Raw genomic sequence first — 20,091 nt, 5'->3', positions numbered from 1 at the left:
CTTTCCATCTTGCATGGATTTTTCTGGGCCTGATGTTGGGCCTAATTTTTCAGTGCCTCTGTTGTTAAAAATTATAATGTGTGGGTCTGCACACACCAATCAGCATGCTGACTGAGTCATCACTTAACAACTACACATGGATCACATAAATCAAGTGCTGTTTGCATGTGAAAATGTCACAGGATTCATTTGCTCCATTGTCAACATGTTTTGTTGGTGGCCCTGTCTTTGATGGTATTCACAAACTAAGGAGTATGGCTCATCACAAGCTCCACAAACCCTACTGGCTTGCCAACTTCAACATGCCATCACCATGCTTCCTCCATTCCTGAAAAGTTTGGCTTTAAAGTGGCATACCAGTCTGATTTTCACCTCAATTAACACCAGATGTACTTAACAAAAGGCACATCTCAATAGGTGGTCCAGGTAAGTCATGACATAGCAAAAGTGTGTGTGTAAATTACTATTATCAGCCAATGAGATGATTCCAACGGCCTTTTCTTCAACTAGCTAACTAATCCTTCTTTTAAGATGCTGAAAAGCTGCTGCATACCGTTTTGTTTGAACAATAGTAGGAGAAGAGACCACCAAATTAAGTTTTACCAACTGCCCAAGGACCAGATTAGACAAACCTTATGGTTTCAGGCCATTATGCCGCGATGATGATGGAAAGCTGTGGGCTCCAGGGAACACACATTTGTAATGGAATATTTACATAGGCGTACAGAGGCCCATTATCAGCAACCATCACTCCTGTGTTCCAATGGCACGTTGTGTTAGCTAATCCAAGTTTATCATTTTAAAAGGCTAGTTGATTATTAGAAAACCCTTTTGCAATTATGTTAGCACAACTGAAAACTGTTGTTCTGATTAGAGAAGCAATAAAACTGGCCTTCTTTAGACTAGTTGAGTATCTGGAGCATCAGCATTTGTGGGTTTGATCACAGGCTCAAAATGGCCAGAAACAAATAACTTGTGGAAGACTACCTGTAACGTTTTACCCAAGTTAAACAATTTAAAGGCAATGCTACCACATAAAGTGTCACTTTTCAACTTACCAACACCCTCCCTTACCAACAGCTTACAGCTTACCAACACCCTCCCTCTCTTTCAACATCGGCGACTACACTTATGTGCTTGAAGAAATTATAATAATGACAACATTTGTATTGTTTTGTGAGACTGTAGCCAGGGATAAACAGCAAACATATAGACATGTTCATGTCTGGGAATCTCTGCCTCTACCCCTATTACAGGGGCTGAGTCACTGGCTTACTGGTGTTCTTCCATGCCGTCCCTGGGAGGGGTGCGTTACTTGAGTGGGTTGAGTCACTGACGTGGTCTTCCTGTCTGGGTTGGCGCCCCCCCTTGGGTTGTGCCGTGGCGGAGATCTTTGTGGGCTATACTCGGCCTTGTCTCGGGATGGTAAGTTGGTGGTTGGAGATATCCCTCCAGTGGTGTGGGGGCTGTGCTTTGGCAAAGTGGGTGGGGTTATATCCTACCTGTTTGGCCCTGTCCGGGGGTTTCATCGGATGGGGCCACAGTGTCTCCTGACCCCTCCTGTCTCAGCCTCCAGTATTTATGCTGCAGTAGTTTATGTGTCGGGGGGCTAGGGTCAGTCTGTCACATCTGGAGTATTTCTCTTGTCTTTTCCGGTGTCCCGTGTGAATTTAAATATGCTCTCTCTAATTCTCTCTTTCTTTCTTTCTCTCTCTCTCTCTCGGAGGACCTGAGCCCTAGGACCATGCCTCAGGACTACCTGGATTGATGACTCCTTGCTGTCCCCAGTCCACCTGGCCGTGCTGCTGCTCCAGTTCCAACTGTTCTGCCTGCGGCTATGGAACCCTGACCTGTTCACCGGACGTGCTACCTGTCCCAGACCTGCTGTCCCAGACCTGCTGGAACCCTGACCTGTTCACCGGACGTGCTACCTGTCCCAGACCTGCTGTTTTCAACTCTCTAGAGACAGCAGGAGCGGTAGAGATACTCTCAAAGATCGGCTAGGAAAAAGCCAACTGACACTTACTCTTGTGTTACTGACTTGGTGCACCCTCGACAACTACTATGATTATTATTATTTGACCATGCTGGTCATTTATGAACATTTGAAAATCTTGGCCATGTGCTGTTATAATCTCCACCCGGCACAGCCAGAAGAGGACTGGCCACCCCTCATAGCCTGGTTCCTCTCTAGGTTTCTTCCTAGGTTTTGGCCTTTCTAGGGAGTTTTTCCTAGCCACCGTGCTTCTACACCTGCATTGCTTGCTGTTTGGGTTTTTAGGCTGAGTTTCTGTACAGCACTTTGAGATATCAGCTGATGTAAGAAGGGCTTTATAAATACATTTGATTTGATTTGATGTAACAAAGCGTTCACTGCCCACCCGCCCTGCTTCGGTGGGTCATTATCTTTCAAAACATTAAATGCGTTCTAAAATAAATCCCACACCCACTAAACTAACCCAGTATAACAATCCCCCATCCACTAAACTAACCCAGTATAACAATCCCACACTCACTAAACTAACCCAGTATAACAATCCCACACTCACTAAACTAACCCAGTATAACAATCCCACACCCACTAAACTAACCCAGTATAACAATCCCACACCCACACATCATAAACTAACCCAAATTATTACTTCACTATAGGTGTACTTATAACAATAACTATTGTAATAACTAGCTGCTACTAATACTATCCTACCACTGGGCTACAGTCATTTGGCTATTTCACTACCACTGCATTCACTATTTACTTTCACTGTAACTTTTCCACTAACGACTACTGTCCCACTACAACAAATAATAGTCACTAGTACTTGTACTTCTACAGTAATCTCCATTTTTCAACACTAGACTAACAATTTAAAAGTTTCAACTTCTTCCACCCACAACATTTTTCTGGAATAATTAGGATTTGTCGTTAGATAATTGTAGTTGCTATAACACACCATTAGGTGGTCTGTGCGAACTCTGCCGTCGACGGGCCATAACTTCCTGTTTAGACAAGCAAAAGAGGAAAAAGTATGGCGACAACAGAGCGACTCGGGCCCTCTCGGACCCGAAGAAATAGTCATAAAAACATACTTACAAGGATCAGACATGGACAAATCAGTGGCGGGGGACTTAGTCGAGGCACAGAGGTAAAAATACACGTTTAGAAATCCTTTCTAAAAGCTGAAATTATGAGGGTTTGGGACGGAGAAAACCTAGCTAGCTAGGTTGATAGCTAGCTACGTGTACTCGGTGCGCTGTGCAAACGGCTAGCTGATGTAGTGGAAGTGTATGTAGGTAGTCAGTTTATTAGCTAGCTAACTAGTTAATATGCTAGCTACTACGTTATCTACGTCACTAAGATGGCTGGCTTCCTTGTAGCGGACTGAACTGAAAATAAACTTCCTTAACCATGTCCGCTAGCTTCCTTGCTGATCACTGGAAAAGTTGTCACAGCAACCCCTCCTGGCTACAGCCATCACATTTTAAACATCAACTGGTATAGCCCCTCAAATTAGGGCAATGACTCGTGTGTGTATATCTTGTCTGTCTAATATACACTCAGAGGGGGATCGCTTATTTATGTGCTGCATTTTCCCTATCCTTGACATTTTCTTGTTCCTATGGTGTTCCCTCCTTGTCCTCAGATGTCTGAGGCCCTACTTCAAGAGAGGGACCAACAGGCCAAGTGGCATGGGATTCCAGTGATGCTGCAGAGACTGTATGACAGCAGTCACCTCAACAGTGATCTCTCCCAGATCCACTCCATTATCAAGGTGCAATAATTACTCTTCCCTGACCTCGTTGGCGCTGTAAAGCCCCTCTTTACATGCGACTGTTTCATGCTTGTTTTCCTCGTGGTTGCTGTGATGGTAATTGTTGCTGAGCTGACAGATGTTGTTCATGACGTGTTTGTGTTCTCTCTATGGTGTGGTAGGAAGTGGCATCTTGTCTCTCCATGGAGGCAATGTCGTTTGTGACAGAGGACAGGAGAACAGCACAGGAGTCCACCTCTCCCAACACATACACCTTTGACCTCTTTGGCGGCGTTGATGTGAGTCTCCAACATGTTGAAACAGAGGCATATAGAGCCAACGGTCTTGTCAGTGACCATATTTGCTGTGTCAGGGTTTTAATTTCTCCTTTGTCCTCAGTTACTAGTGGAGATTCTGATGAGACCCACCCTCACCACACAGACCAATTTCCCTAAAAGTAAGCCATATTACATTCCTATGTCATAGTTTTGCAAATGTGAGGAACCAGTTTTTTCATTCCTTCAATATATATTCTAACATATGTTCTCATTACAGTGAGTGATGACCTCGTCAAGGATTGTTTAAGTGTTCTGTACAATTGTTGTATATGTGTAAGTATCAATGCCTTAGATAAAGTGTTTGAATGCATGTAAGAAAATCAGAAATACAGAAATCCTCCCCGTATGATGCCAAACGCTGCATCATATGAAACTTACATATCTTGAAAACTTGATTGCTGACAAGCAAAACATTTTGGCACTATGTCAACAATGGACTAATGAAACAAATACCAAAAGATTGTTTTTGGGTGGAGTTTTCCTTTCACACTGTCTCACAGAGGATGATGTCCACCCTGTTTCCTTTCTTTTAGTCAGGGAAGGTTAATCATGAGCTTTCCATCACTTTCAGATGGAAGGAGTCACTAAAAGTCTGGCATCACGAGATGACTTTGTCATGTTTTTGTTTACGCTCATGTCAAACAAGAAGACATTTTTGCAAACAGCCACATTGATTGAGGACATTCTTGGGGTCAGGAAGGTAAGGATGGCTTCAAAATGCATACTATCACTATGTCAGTCCTTACAAATTTGCAGTTACTACAGGTCATTCAAATTTGCTGAACTTTGATCAAATCAAACTGAACCTAAATGGCCAAAAGATTCACAAAAATGTTAATGAGTTGTCCCATGTCATTTCAGCAAGCTATGACACCCACCATTTTGGATGAAATGGTTTCTGTAGTTAGAAACAGATAAGAAGCATTCCAGAATAATTTTTCCTCTGCCAGTTTGAAGTGGAATGACCCCAATAACGTACGTGTACCTTCATCTTTATGCTCCAGGAGATGATCCAGCTGGAGGGCATCCCCAACCTGCCCAGTCTGGTCCAGAGCTTCAACCAGCAGCAGCTGGCCAACTTCTGCCGCATCCTGTCAGTCACCATCACTGAGCCGGACCTGGGCAACGATGACAAGCACACACTGCTGGCTAAAAACGCCCAGCAGAAGACCAACCTCTGCCCTTCCCACTCTGAAGTCAACCAGGGTAAGACAGCTCTCACCATCAGACCAGGGAGAGAGAATGGAAGGTGTTGTCACATAGAATGATGCTTCATATGACTAGTATTTAATGAAGAAATCCTTGCAAATTACTTGTCCCTCTATTGCTCAGCGATGAATGAGATTAAAAAATGATGGATTTGTACTCCTCAATGTTTCCTTAGGACTCAGTTAAAGGGGCAATCTGCAGTAGCTACATCCATTTTTGGACTTAATGATTAATGATATATACCTATTGATTATTTGAGAATATAACTTATAAATGCCTCATAAGCTTAGTTCAACTTCGTACCCCATCAGAACCCAAAATATAAGATGGTTTACAAACATTGGAGTAAAACAAAGTATAATTTTGATATCAAGGATGGTCAGTCCTTGCATCCATAGCTCTGTTTATGAATTTTAGAGTGGTTGCATTTCTCCAGCCCCATGCTGCAGCTTTTTAGTGAAACAGTGACGGGGGAGTACGCTTTGTTATTGTTTTGACTGCTGATTGCCACTTTAATGGGAAACAGTAAATTCATAATAAAATCTGTTCTATCGCTGTGCTCAGGGGTTAAAGTTCTCAGTGACGTTTTGGGGGGGGGGAAATTATTATTTTGTTTTAAAGAAACACTGAAGACCACACTTGAACGTCTACAACTAGATGGACATATATAGTTTCAAATAACTGCCCTTTGTTTTGACAAACAAATCAGTCCTAAAAACAATCTGCGATGTCCTCCGTTGAGTTTGGAAATCCTGATGTGGCACGCGAGCTGAGATGAACTTAATTTTCAGTCATTCATGGGATTTATTTTTGATTTAACCCCTGTGTGCATCAGTGGCCCTGCTGAACATCCCGGGCTTCATTGAGCGGCTGTGTAAGCTGGCTACCAGGAAGGTGTCTGAGGCCTCGGGGGCATCCAGCCTGCTACTGGAGCTTCAAGACTGGTACACCTTGCTGGACAACGCCCTGGTGCTGGACGCTCTTATGCAAATGGCCACAGAGGATGCCGAGCAGAGCAGCACAGGTCAGACCAGTAGATAATACATGCACTCTCCCTCACACACATACCATGCTCCGGTCATCTGAGATATACTGACGGTATAACGGACCGTTGTTCACTGTTTTCTTACATCAGTAATACGGTTCAGAATGTGACCCACTTTACAGTCACGTGATGTCATAGTCTTCAGGGATGTAAACGCATCACTTTTGGTCGTTTTGATTTCAAAGTGAAAAAAAAACTAATCTGACAAAGTGCAGAGTGTATCACCCATTGGGCTATAAAAGAAAGGCACAAACAGATCTCCTGTGTGATCACTAAACGGTGTATAATAATGGTGTCATAGACTTTTCTCTCTGTTACCGCACGGCAAGTGGTATCGGAGCGCCACGTCTAGGACCAAAAGGCTCCTTAACAGCTTCTACCCGCAATCCATAAGACTGCTGAACAATTAATCAAGTGGCCACCGGAATATTTACATTGACCCCCCCCATTTGTTTTTACACTGCTGCTACTCTGTTTATTGTTTACTGTTTATTATCTATGCAGTCACTTCACTTCTACCTACATGTATAAATTACCTCGACTAACCTGTACCCCACACATTGACTCGTTACCGGTACCCCTATATATAGCCTCGTTATTGTTATTTTGTATTTTTTTTACTTTAGTTTATTTAGTAAATATTTTCTACATCTATTTCTTGAACTACGTTGTTGGTTAAGGGCTTGTAACTAAGCGTTTCACTGTAATGTCTACACCTGTTGTATTCGGCGCATGTGACAAATAACATTTGAATTGATATGTTTCTCATATCGAAATGAATGGCTGAGCAAAAATCAAATCAAAATCAAATTTTATTAGTCACATGCGCCGAATACAACAGGTGAAATGCTTACAGTGAAATGCTTACTTACGAGCCCCTAACCAACAGTGCAGTTTAAAAAAAAATACAGATAAGAATAAGAGATAAATGTAACAGAATACATCCCTACGCATTCTACAAATAGATGATCAGAGTGATGTCATATCAGAATGAGTGCTTCATCATCCAATGTTTGAGCAGCCAGCCACATCACCTAACCAGCCATTAGCCTACTCAGTTGTGGGCAGACAGCATCATCCCCTAACCAGCCATTAGCCCACTCAGTTGTGGGCAGACAGCATCATCCCCTAACCAGCCATTAGCCTACTCAGTTGTGGGCAGACAGCATCATCCCCTAACCAGCCATTAGTTTACTCAGCTGTGGACAGACAGCATCATCCCCTAACCAGCCATTAGCCTACTCAGTTGTGGGCAGACAGCATCATCCCCTAACCAGCCATTAGCCCACTCAGCTGTGGACAGACAGCATCATCCCCTAACCAGCCATTAGTTTACTCAGCTGCTTCTCTCCATCCGTTCTTTCTGCGCATCTCCCATCAGTTTTAAAATGTTATTTAGCCATGATGTTGGGCTGGGGTTGTGCAGACAGTGACAGGGTTTCTGTTACATTTGTTTAATTATTGGAGTGGCTCACAGAGCGAGCGTATTGAATACATATCTTTTAATAGCTTCTGTAAGAACAAGCAGGCCAGTCTGACTAGGCTGAGTGCCATAGAGGAAAACCAGAGCACAGAGACAGTCATTCTTGTGCCTTTACATCACTGAAAACTACCAGTTTCTAGCCCAAACCTCCAGAACTACCCTCTTCCCTTTTCTACCTCGAATTGTCTCACATTTTATATTTCTAAACTACTCGAGGGCTACTCGAACAACCTTCTTTAGTCATGTTACCTGGATAGCTAACTAATAACAAGGTACATTGGATTTAACAGAATTTTTTTTGTCACCTTTTTGGGCCCCTCATCAGTTAGCATCCTTGAATGTTAATGTATTTCCATACACTCTGCTGTTTCTTTCTCAGAGTCGCCAGACGAGAGCTCTCTGGTCACCAGTCCTCTCAGGCACAGTCTGCCCCAGTCCATGAAGATCGTCCATGAGATCATGTACAAGGTGGAGGTTCTCTATGTGCTCTGTGTGCTCCTCATAGGCCGCCAGAGGAACCAGGTAAGACGGATAGCTGGACTTTAGTTTACAACAGGAAATGGCTTCAATCAGTAACTGAGCTTGTAAAGTTTTTCCACTGTGCTTCTGCCTCTGCATTCCTTGCCTTTTGTGGTTTTAGGTTGGTTGTCTGTTAAGTACTTTGAGACAACTGCTGATGTAAGGTTAAGCAGTAAGTCCTGAGGTGGGGGTGGTATATGGCCAATATACCCCAGCTAAGGGCTGTTCTTAGATGAGATGCAACGTGTAGTGCCTGGATACAGCATTTAGCCGTGGTATATTGGCCATATACCACAAACCCTGAGGTGTCTTATTGCTATTATAAACTGGTTACCAACGAAATTAGACCAATTTAAAAGAACCTGTTTTGACATACCTGTGGTCTACGGTCTGGGCGTTCTAGAATCCATTTGATTGTAAATATATGGTGCCTTGTAAACAGGTTCACAGAATGCTTGCAGAGTTCAAACTGATTCCAGGACTCAACAACCTGTTTGACAAGCTGATCTGGAGAAAGCAGACGTCCACCCACGTCCTCCACGGCCAGAACCAGAACTGTGACTGCAGCCCGGTAAGAAGACCTCTCTGCTCTGGGAATGGGCTCAATGGCGCTGTAACACTAAGCACCTCTATTGCAGTACTCACTGGTCTTCCTCTCTCGATCTCACTCACACAGGAGATCTCCTTTAAAATCCAGTTTCTACGACTACTTCAGAGTTTCAGCGACCATCATGAGTGAGTTCAGTACAGACAGTATGATTTAAACTGTATTTCTGTGGAATTAGACATATAATCTGGTACTGAGTTTGATACCATCATGTTCAGTGACTCTGTCATTTGTCTGGTCTTTCCTCCTCTCAGGAACAAGTATCTCCTCTTGAATGCTCAGGAGCTGAATGAGCTCAGTGCCATCTCTCTGAAGGCCAACATCCCTGAGGTGGAGGCTCTCGTCAACACGGACAGGTAGGGCTCTTAGTTAGGCAGGGGATAGGGATGGAGGTCATTTGGTGTTTCTGAATTTGACAAATCCTCCATTGCGTTGGATATTTTCTCTCTTCTATATAGAAATCTAATCTGTGATGGTAAAAAGGGCCTCCTGACACGGCTACTTTCAGTCATGAAGAAAGAACCGGCCGAATCCTCATTCAGGTGTGTGTGTGTTGACTCCAGGAGTTAATGAGTGAAACGTCATCAGGTACAGAAGAGAGGAAGACGAGTGTTAAACCCCTGTTGTCTGTAGGTTCTGGCAGGCGAGGGCGGTGGAGAGCTTCCTGAGAGGATCCACCTCCTACGCTGACCAGGTGTTCCTGCTCAAGAGAGGCCTGCTGGAGGTACGGAGGCTGTTGCCAAGCCAGTGAAGCCACACACACCTATGATAGAACCGCCTTCAAGTCTTCATTTAAAACCTCCCATTAAATCCCCCTCCTCTGTCCTTCCAGCACATCCTGTTCTGCATCATAGACAGCGGCTGTAAGTCCCGGGATGTGCTGCAGAGTTACTTTGACCTTCTGGGGGAACTCATGAAGTTCAACATCGACTCCTTCAAGAGGTTTAACAAATACGTCAACACAGAGGAGAAGGTAGGACACTGCCCAGGGGAGAGGCACTGAATGAGGATCAGACCGACGGAAAGGGAGTGCGGACCATTTTCTAGCTTAACCCTAGAGATCACTTCCTTAATACATGTTTCATTTCTGCTTCCTGTGTTAGTTCCAGACGTTCATGACCCAGATCAACAGCTCTCTAGTGGACTCCAACATGCTGGTGCGCTGTATAATTCTGTCCCTGGACCGCTTCGAGAGCCAGACTGACGATGTGAGAGGTATGTCCATGGAAAATAGTCTTAGGCCTACCGGTGAACACGTTTGTGGCTATAGAAACGTGTTAACCCTCGAGTCGATTCACACACCGGTGCGTCAATCTAAGTGGTGGTCTCCGTTTTGCTCTACGACCCCCACAAGTGTCGGGATTCATCTGAAGTCGGTACCATCGATGTGCCAACTTCTGTTTGTAGCGTCCGAACCGTTAGGGTTACAAACTAACTCAAAACATTATGGTGTTCTCCGTTTTGCTCTACAATCCCCCCACAAGTGTCACGGGACTTGTCTGAAGGTTACCAGTACCAGTTTTAAAAAGTTGATGGAAGTATGAAGGTCATTTTGTGGCAACCTAAAAAAAGGAGTTAAATGTTGTTGTTTTTTATATATACACACACACACACACACACACACACACACACACACACACACAGAGTGGTGGGAAAAGTACCTAATTTTCATACTTGAGTAAAGATAACCTAATAGAAAATGATACTTCAGTAAAAGGTTTTAAACATACTTAAGTATATTTTAGCAATTACATTTACTTTTGATCCTTAAGTATCAAAAGTATAAATCATTTCACATTCCTTTATATTTTCTTGTTTTTTAAGTTTACGGATAGATAGGGGCACACTCGGACATTATTTACAAACAAAGCATTTGTGTTTAGTGAGTCTGCCAGATCAGATGCATTAGGGATGACCGGGGATGTTCTCTGTTTAGTGAGTCTGCCAGATCAGAGGCAGTAGGGATGACCGGGGATGTTCTCTGTTTAGTGAGTCTGCCAGATCAGAGGCAGTAGGGATGACCGGGGATGTTCTCTGTTTAGTGAGTCTGCCAGATCAGAGGCAGTAGGGATGACCAGGGATGTTCTCTGTTTAGTGAGTCTGCCAGATCAGAGGCAGTAGGGATGACCAGGGATGTTCTCTGTTTAGTGAGTCCTCCAGATCAGAGGCAGTAGGGATGACCAGGGATGTTCTCTGTTTAGTGAGTCTGCCAGATCAGAGGCAGTAGGGATGACCAGGGATGTTCTCTGTTTAGTGAGTCTGCCAGATCAGAGGCAGTAGGGATGACCGGGGATGTTCTCTGTTTAGTGAGTCTGCCAGATCAGAGGCAGTAGGGATGACCAGGGATGTTCTCTGTTTAGTGAGTCTGCCAGATCAGAGGCAGTAGGGATGACCAGGGATGTTCTCTTGACAAGTATGTGAATTTGACCATTTTCCTGTCCTGCCAAGCATTCAAAATGTAACAAGTACTTTTGGGTGTCAGGGAAAATGTATGGAGTAAAAAGTACATTATTTTCTTTAGGAATGTAGTGAAGTAAAAGTAAAAAATATAAATGGTTAAAGTACAGACCCCCAAAAAATGACAAGTTTGGACACACCTACTCATTCAATTTTTTAATTTTTTTTTTACTATTTTCTACATTGTAGGTATAATAGTGAAGACAAACTATGAAATAACCAATGGAATCATGTAGTAACCAATAAAGTGTTAAACAAATCAAAATATATTTGAGATTTGAGATTCTTCAAAGTAGCCACCCTTTGCCTTGATGACAGCTTTGCACACTCTTGACAAACTGGTTTTTAGAAATGTTTGCTAATTGATATATAAAATAAATAAATAAATCACATTTACATAAGTATTCAGACCCTTTACTCAGTACTTTATTGAAGCAACTTTGGCAGCGATTACAGCATCTTCTTGGGTATGACACTACAAACTTGGCACACCTGTATTTGGGGAATTTCTCCCATTCTTCTCTGCAGATCGTCTCAAGTAGAGGTCGACCTATTATGATTTTTCACCGCCGATACCGATTATTGGAGGACCCAAAAAACCAATACCAATTAATCAGCCGATTTTATTATTATGTTTTTTTGTAATAATGACAATTACAACAATACTGAATGAACACTTATTTTAACTTAATATAATACATCAATAAAATCAATTTAGCCTCAAATAAATAATGAAACATGTTCAATTTGGTTTAAATAATGCAAAAACAAAGTGTTGGTCCCGTGTGGCTCAGTTGGTAGAGCATGGTGTTTGCAACGCCAGGGTTGTGGGTTCGATTCCCACGGGGGACCAGTACGGGGGAAAAAATGTATGAAATGTATGCATTCACTACTGTAAGTCGCTCTGGATAAGAGCGTCTGCTAAATGACTAAAATGTAAATGTAAAATGAGAAGAAAGTAAAAGTGCAATATGTGCCATGTAAAAAAGCTAACGTTTAAGTTCCTTGCTCAGAACATGAGAACATATGAAAGCTGGTGCTTCCTTTTAACATGAGTCTTCAATATTCCCAGGTAAGATGTTTTAGGTTGTAGTTATTATAGGAATTATAGGACTATTTCTCTCTATACCATTTGTATTTCATATACCTTTGACTATTGGATGTTCTTATAGGCACTTTAGTATTGCCAGTGTAACAGTATAGCTTCCGTTCCTCTCCTCGCTCCTACCTGGGCTCAAACCAGGAACACATCGAAAACAGCCACCCTCGAAGCAGCGTTACCCATGTAGAGCAAGGGAAACAACTACTCCAAGTCTCAGAGCGAGTGACGTTTGAAACGCTATTAGCGCGCACCCGGCTAACTAGTTAGCCATTTCACATCGGTTACAACAGCCTAATCTTGGGAGTTGACAGGCTTGAAGTCATAAACAGCGCAATGCATTGCGAAGGGCTGTTTGAATGAATGCTTACGAGCCTGCTGCTGCCTACCATCGCTCAGTCAGACTGCTCTATCAAATCATAGACTTAATTATAACATAATAACACACAGAAATACGAGCCTTAGGTCATTAATATGGTTGAATCCGGAAACTATCATCTCGAAAACAAAACGTTATTCCTGTTACATTGCACAACCTTCAATGTTATGTCATAATTACTTAAAATTCTGGCAAATTAGTTCGCAACGAGCCAGGCGGCCCAAACTGTTGCATATACCCTGACTGCGTGCAATGAAAAAGCAAAATGACACAATTTCACCTGGTTAATATTGCCTGCTAAACTGGATTTCTTTTAGCTAAATATGCAGGTTTAAAAATATATACTTCTGTGTATTGATTTTAAGAAAGGCATTGATGTTTATGGTTAGGTACAGTCGTGCAACGATTGTGCTTTTTTCGCAAATGCGCTTTTTTAAAATCATCTCCCGTTTGGCGAAGTCGGCTGTCTTTGTTAGGAAGAAATAGTCTTCACAGTTCGCAACGAGCCAGGCGGCCCAAACTGCTGCATATACCCTGACTCTGTTTGCAAGAGAAGTGACACATTTTCCCTAGTTAAAATAAATTCATGTTAGCAGGCAATATTAACTAAATATGCAGGTTTAAAAATATATACTTGTGTATTGATTTTAAGAAAGGCATTGATGTTTATGGTTGGAGCAAAGTGTACCTAAGCGATTATATGCAATGCAGCACAGGCTAGATAACTACACATGGTTGATGATATTACTAGTTTAACTAGTGATTATGATTGATTGTTTTTTATAAGTTTAATGCTAGCTAGCAACTTACCTTGGCTTCTTACTGCAGTCGCGTAACAGGCAGGCTCCTCATGGAGTGCAATGTAAAGCAGGTGGTTAGAGCGTTGGACTAGTTAACCGTAAGGTTGCAAGATTGAATCCCCTAGCTGACAAGGTAAAAATCTGTCGTTCTGCCCCTGAACAAGGCAGTTAACCCACCGTTCCTACGCCGTCATTGAAAATAAGAATGTGTTTTTAACTGACTTGCCTAGTTAAATAAAGGTCAAAAATAAATAAAAAATCGGCCAAATCGGCGTCCAAAAATACAGATTTCCGATTGTTATGAAAACTTGAAATCGGCCCTAATTAATCAGCCATTCCGATTAATCGGTCGACCTCTAGTCTCAAGCTATGTCAAGTTGGATGGGGAGCGTCACTGCAGTTATTTTTAGGCCTCTCCAGAGCTGTTCGATTGGGTTGATGTCCGGGCTCTGGCTGGGCCACTCAAGGACATTCAGAGACTTGTCCCGAAGCCACTCCTGCATTGTCTTGGCTGTGTGCTTAGTTCAAATAGTTCAATCTTGGTTTCATCAGACCATAGAATCTTAGCTGACTTTTGGCAAACTCCAAGAGGGCTGTCATGTGCCTTTTCATGGAGGAGTGGCTTCCCTCTGGCCACTCTACCATAAAGGCCTGATTGGTGGAGTGCTCCAGAGATGGTTGTCCTTCTGGAAGGTTCTCCCATCTCCACAGAGGAACTCTAGAGCTCTGTCAGTGACCATTGGGTTCTTGGTCATCTCCCTTCTCCCCCGATTGCTCAGTTTGGCCAGGCAGCCAGCTCTAGGAAGAGTCTTGGTAGTTCCATACTTCTTCCATTTAAGAATGATGGAGGCCACTGTTCTTGGGGACCTTCAATGCTGCAGAAATGTTTTGCTACCCTTCCCCAGATCTGTGCCTCGACACAATTCTGTCTCGGAGCTCTACGGACAATTCCTTCGACCTCATGGCTTAGTTTTTGCTCTGACATGTACTGTAAGCTGTGGGACCTTTTTATATAGACAGGTGTGTGCCTTTCCAAATCATGCCCATCAATTAGATTTACCACAATCAAGTTGTAGAAACATCTCAAGGATGATCAATGGAAACAGGATGCACCTGAGCTCCATTTCGAGACTCATAGCGAAGGGTCTGAATACTTATGTAAATAAGATATTTCTGTTTTATTTTATTTATTTATTTATTCCATTTTAGAATAAGGCAGTAACGTAATAATGTGGAAAATATATATAATATATTCCACATTTTGTTACGTTACTGCCTTATTCTAAAATGTATATCCTCATCAATCTACACACAATACCCCATAATGACAAAGCGAAAACAGGTTTATAAATGGTAGCAATTTTTGTTGTTGCTGAAAATAAAAATGCTCAGGATATATTTCCTGATCTCCTAGATATAGGACAGACACGTCAAGACCTTGTTACTTATGATTTTATTTTTGAACTGTTGCCATCTTATGAATGTGTTATTCAATGTGTTTCTAAAGGCCAAAATGTATATTTTATTAAATAATTCTAAATCCAATAGCTAAATAACTCTCTGTCACTGTCTGTCTGTCACTGTCTCTGTCTGTCACTGTCTCTGTCTCTCTGTCTGTCACTGTCTCTGTCTGTCACTGTCTGTCACTCTGTCTCTCTTTCACTGTCTCTCTCTGTCACTGTCTCTCTTTCACTGTCTCTCTCTGTCACTGTCTCTCTGTCTCTCTCTGTCACTGTCTCTGTCTCTCTCTGTCACTGTCTCTGTCTCTCTCTGTCTCTCTCTGTCACTGTCTCTGTCTCTCTCTGTCACTGTCTCTCTCTGTCTCTGTCTCTGTCACTGTCTCTGTCTCTCTCTGTCTCTGTCTCTCTCTGTCACTGTCACTGTCTCTGTCTCTGTCTCTCTCTGTCACTGTCTCTGTCTCTCTCTGTCACTGTCTCTGTCTCTCTCTGTCACTGTCTCTGTCTGTCTGTCTGTCTGTCTGTCTGTCTGTCTGTCTGTCTGTCTGTCTGTCTGTCTGTCTGTCTGTCTGTCTGTCTGTCTGTCTGTCTGTCTGTCTGTCTGTCTGTCTGTCTGTCTGTCTGTCTGTCTGTCTGTGTCTGCCCTGTAGTTGTGGAGGTGCTGTCAGAGTGCAGTCTGTTGTCCTACATGGTCCGCGTGGAGAACAGACTAACCATCCTCTTCAGACTCGTCAACATCATCAACGTGCAGACGCTCACGCAGGCAAGGAAAGCCCCTATCCCATCGTCTGTCAGGTTTACTGTAATACTAATGACTGTCATGGCATCCTATCTATCATAGACTTTACATTCCTCTATTTCTTGTTTCTCATATTGAGACATACACTTGTCTGGATCATCTACATGTTAACGGACTGTGATCCTTTCCCTTCTGTTTGATGGTGGCTGGGCCCTACCAATGTTAGGAGAATGTGAGCTGTCTGAACACCAGCCTGGTGGTATTGATGCTGGCCAGGAGACGGGGCAAGCTGTCCTTCTACCTCAACGCCCTGAGAGAGAAGGAGTACACTGAGAAATACCCCGGCTGCCTGCTCAACAACTTCCACAACCTGCTGCGCTTTTGGCAGCGCCACTACCTCAACAAGGACAAGGATAGCACCTGTCTGGAGAACGTGAGTGTCCTCCCCAATGAGCTCACACACACACACACCGTTGTTACTTGAATGCTGCCTACTCTATGGTGGTAATTCTTTATTAGGTTACCTGTACACTAAACCATGCTCTGTCCTATTGTGGTTGACTGACTTACTGTTGTATGAGAGAACACATTTCTGTTGAATGCATTCAGTTGTGCAACTGACTAGATATCCCTTTTCCCTTTCTATATCATTCTCTCCTATCACTCTCCAATCATTCTCTCTCTCTCTCTCTCTCCTACCATTCTCTCCCCTCGTACCATTCTCTCTCTCTCTCTCCTACCATTCTCTCCCCTCGTACCATTCTCTCTCTCTCTCTCTCCTACCATTCTCTCCCCTCGTACCATTCTCTCTCTCTCTCTCTCTCTCCTACCATTCTCTCCCCTCGTACCATTCTCTCTCTCTCTCTCTCTCTCCTACCATTCTCTCCCCTCGTACCATTCTCTCTCTCTCTCTCTCTCCTACCATTCTCTCCCCTCGTACCATTTTCTCTCTCTCTCTCTCCCTCCCTCCTATCTGCAACAGAGCTCCTGTATCCTCTTCACCTATTGGAAGGAGACGGTGTCGGTTCTGTTGGACTCAGACCGAACTTCACTATGTGCCATAGCCAGCTACATCGATGAGGCCTACATGGATCTGGGAAGAGACTTTCTGGAAGTTTAGTCCCTGGAAAAAAGAGGAGAGGCATTGTCTCAATCACCTGAAGACTGAACAGATCTGAGCGCTCACTTCTTCACATAGCTGTTATTCAGGGATCCATCGGTGTACAGAATGACTGTGCACAGTTTTGGGCATGTGTATGTATTTTTGTGTGTGTGTGTGTGTGTGTGTGTGTGTGGATATGCTTTAGTGGGTGTGTGAGTATTGGCTGTAGGAGTGGATGCGTATGCTTGTGTCACGTGTGTCTCTACCAGTGGAGGCTGGTGAGAGGAGCTATAGGAGGACGAGCTCATTGTAATGGCTGGAATGGAATAAATGGGTTGGGTCAAACGTGGTTTCCATATGTTTGTGTTTGATACCGTTCCATGTCTTCCATCCAGCCATTACAATGAGCCTGTCCTCCTACAGCTCCTCCCACCAGCCTCCTCTAGTGTATAGCTGTGTTGGGGTGTGTCACATGCTGGAGTTTCCATTCTGTTTTATCTGTGGGGAAAACAGTCAGCCAATCAGCAGCCTTTCACTAACAGAAGGGAGATGATTTCTCGAACCCGGTTGTCACTAGTTACCACAGCCACAAAGTCATAACCCCTACCTATTTCTCTCATTTCTATTCTTAAAATGTGATTTCAAACCGGACCTTAACCACACTGCTAACCTTATGTCTAATCTTAAATTAGGACTAAAATGCAAATTTTTGTTTATATTAATTATTATGATATAGCCCATTTAGTCTTTGTGGCTGTGGTAACTAGTGGAAACCCTCCTACACTCTGGCAAAAAAAAACGACGGTCCAACTTCATATTGAGTGGTGCCAAAACTCTGCATTTACATGGTAATTACACCGGTCAGATATAGTGGGTACATTTACAGGGTTAGTACTTACAACTGGTATGCCTGTTTTGATGTTAGTGTAATAGTCAAACACGAAGGAGATGTTTTAACACAATCAATTTGAATTTGTTTGCAGATATAAAGCATGTTAAATACATTTTGTTGTGCAGTCAACGCAATGTGTAAGTACACCAACTGAGAAAAGAACATTACTCTGTATCTAACGGTATGTAATTACTATGTCAACATGTTTTAGGGACATTTAATACAAGTGGGACCAAAACATTGATATTATAAGGGACAAGCAATTGTGTTATTTTGGTGGTCTAAAAAGGGATATTTAAAGAAATGATCCATGTAAATGATAAAGTATTTAGGTGAAGGACAAGGTCGACACAAGGCTCTGGAACATGGACTCGCCAGAAGAATGAATGTCTTGGGTTCGACAACACAGAGGAGTCCTGACTGGTAACGTTAGGAAAGATGCTTAACTTATGGCATGAGGATATGAGACTGTCCCTGTTTCAGAGTGTGTATGTGACTTATGTCTGAGCTCTTCTCAGACAGTGAGTGAGAGTATGTGTGTAGTCATCTAATACACAGGTAAGTATCTGTAACTTCACTTTGTAAAGCGAATGAGATAAATAACAGAACACAACTTTGGATCTGTCTTGTCTCTTTAAGTGCTTTAATTCACTACAACACATGGATGTAAAGTGGGTTATACAATCTATTGTTGACAATGGACAGTCCTGTCAACGGCTATTTTAAGTATTTAACAGCATGGCGTTGGTTTGTGTTAGTCTATCATAAATCATTGCTATTTGAACACACGTCAAACACTTAACACCCATTGCAGTCATCTGAAAGCACAGAGTTTAATCCAGGAGTACAAGCAGGTCTCCACTTCATTCTGCAAGCAGATTTAAGTCAGGCCTGAGACTAGACCACTCAAGAACACTCCACACGTCTTGGAAAGCCATTTCAGAAGACAGGTGGGTTTTCCTCATACATTTTACTTGGGCTTTGTTACTTTAATATTTATTTTGATACTAACAAACATACCAGTCCCTGCCGATGACAAGCATACTCATAACATGATGCTGCCACCACCATGTTTGTAAATAGAGATTGTTTCACTCTGTTGAATTGGACTTGACCCAACCCTGTCATTTTTATTTTAGGCCAAAAAGTTTGTTTATTTGCAGTGTTTAACAGCCTTGTTACAAACAATGTAATTTTTGAACACAGGCTTCTTTTCACTTTTTCATACAGGCCAGTAATATGGAGTGAATGCAATGTTGTTGATCCCTTTTTGTATGTTAAAGTATTGTGGTGGCAGCATCACGTTATGGGTATGCTTGTCATCAGCAGGGACTGGGGAGTTAGGATGAAAATAAATATGAAAGGAGCAAAGCCCACCTCAAGTCTTAAAACCTAACCCTGGGATAGGTTTTATTTTCCTGTGGGACAATTACACACATTTTTATGCAAAAGACATACCAGAATGGCTTTCCAAGAGGTGTTGAGCGGTTTAGTCTCAGTCCTGACTTAAATCCGCTTAAAACAAGATTTAAATATCGCTGTCTATCAATGAACCCGAACCAAATTTACTGAGCCTGAGTAATTTTGACAAAAATGCTGGATATACAGTGTATTCAGAAAGTATTCAGACCACTTGACTTTTTCTACATTTCGTTACGTTACAGCCGTATTCTAAAATGAGGAGAACACTAATTTTCCTCATCAATCTACACACAATACCCCATAACGACAAAGCGAAAACAGGTTTTAATACAATTTAGCAAATTTATAACAAAAAAAAGATACCTTATTGACATAAGTATTCAGACCCTTTGCTATGAGACTCGAAATTGAGCTCAGGTGTATCCTGTTACCATTGATCATCATTGAGATGTTTCTAGAACTTAAATGGACTTCTGGTAAATTCAATTGATTGGACATGATTTGGAAAGGCACACACCTGTCTATGTAAGGTCCCACAGTTGACAGTGCATGTCAGAGTAAAAACCAAGCCATGAGTTCGAAGGAATTGTCTGTTTCTCCAATTTGATTGGAGTCCACCTGTGGTAAATTCAATTGATTGGACATGATTTGGAAAGGCACATACCTGTCTATATAAGGTCACACAGTTAACAGTGCATGTCAGAGTAAAAACCAAGCCATGAGGTCGAAGGAATTGTCTGTAGAGCTCTGAGACAGGATTGTGTTGGCACAGATCAGGGGAAGGGTACCAA

At 42.6% G+C, this 20,091-nt stretch overlaps 1 protein-coding gene across 1 annotated transcript; it reads left to right on the top strand.

The window, feature by feature from the left end:
- The first annotated feature begins 2,991 nt into the window (after positions 1-2,991).
- Positions 2,992-18,491, top strand: LOC115168589 (short transient receptor potential channel 4-associated protein). The gene is made up of 19 exons (XM_029723990.1): positions 2,992-3,146; positions 3,645-3,773; positions 3,935-4,051; positions 4,152-4,209; positions 4,308-4,363; positions 4,662-4,790; positions 5,095-5,296; positions 6,135-6,323; positions 8,207-8,349; positions 8,789-8,917; positions 9,023-9,081; positions 9,208-9,309; positions 9,412-9,495; positions 9,587-9,677; positions 9,786-9,926; positions 10,057-10,168; positions 15,796-15,908; positions 16,111-16,317; positions 16,867-18,491. The coding sequence occupies exons 1-19, from the start codon at positions 3,030-3,032 to the stop codon at positions 17,002-17,004; spliced, it is 2,316 nt and encodes a 771-aa protein (XP_029579850.1). The 5' UTR covers positions 2,992-3,029; the 3' UTR covers positions 17,005-18,491.
- Positions 18,492-20,091: the final 1,600 nt, after the last annotated feature.

This window comes from Salmo trutta, chromosome 30, assembly GCF_901001165.1.
Source record: "Salmo trutta chromosome 30, fSalTru1.1, whole genome shotgun sequence".
Lineage (NCBI taxonomy): Eukaryota > Metazoa > Chordata > Actinopteri > Salmoniformes > Salmonidae > Salmo > Salmo trutta.
This window is presented reverse-complemented; position numbering and strand designations above follow the sequence as displayed.

Bases quoted from the DNA above. Each gene is read 5' to 3' on its own strand.
- LOC115168589 (XM_029723990.1), top strand. From the start codon at position 3,030: ATGGCGACAACAGAGCGACTCGGGCCCTCTCGGACCCGAAGAAATAGT. The intron at 4,791-5,094 runs GTAAGGATGGCT...TTTATGCTCCAG, and splicing joins ACATTCTTGGGGTCAGGAAG to GAGATGATCCAGCTGGAGGG. The intron at 9,927-10,056 runs GTAGGACACTGC...TTCCTGTGTTAG, and splicing joins ACGTCAACACAGAGGAGAAG to TTCCAGACGTTCATGACCCA.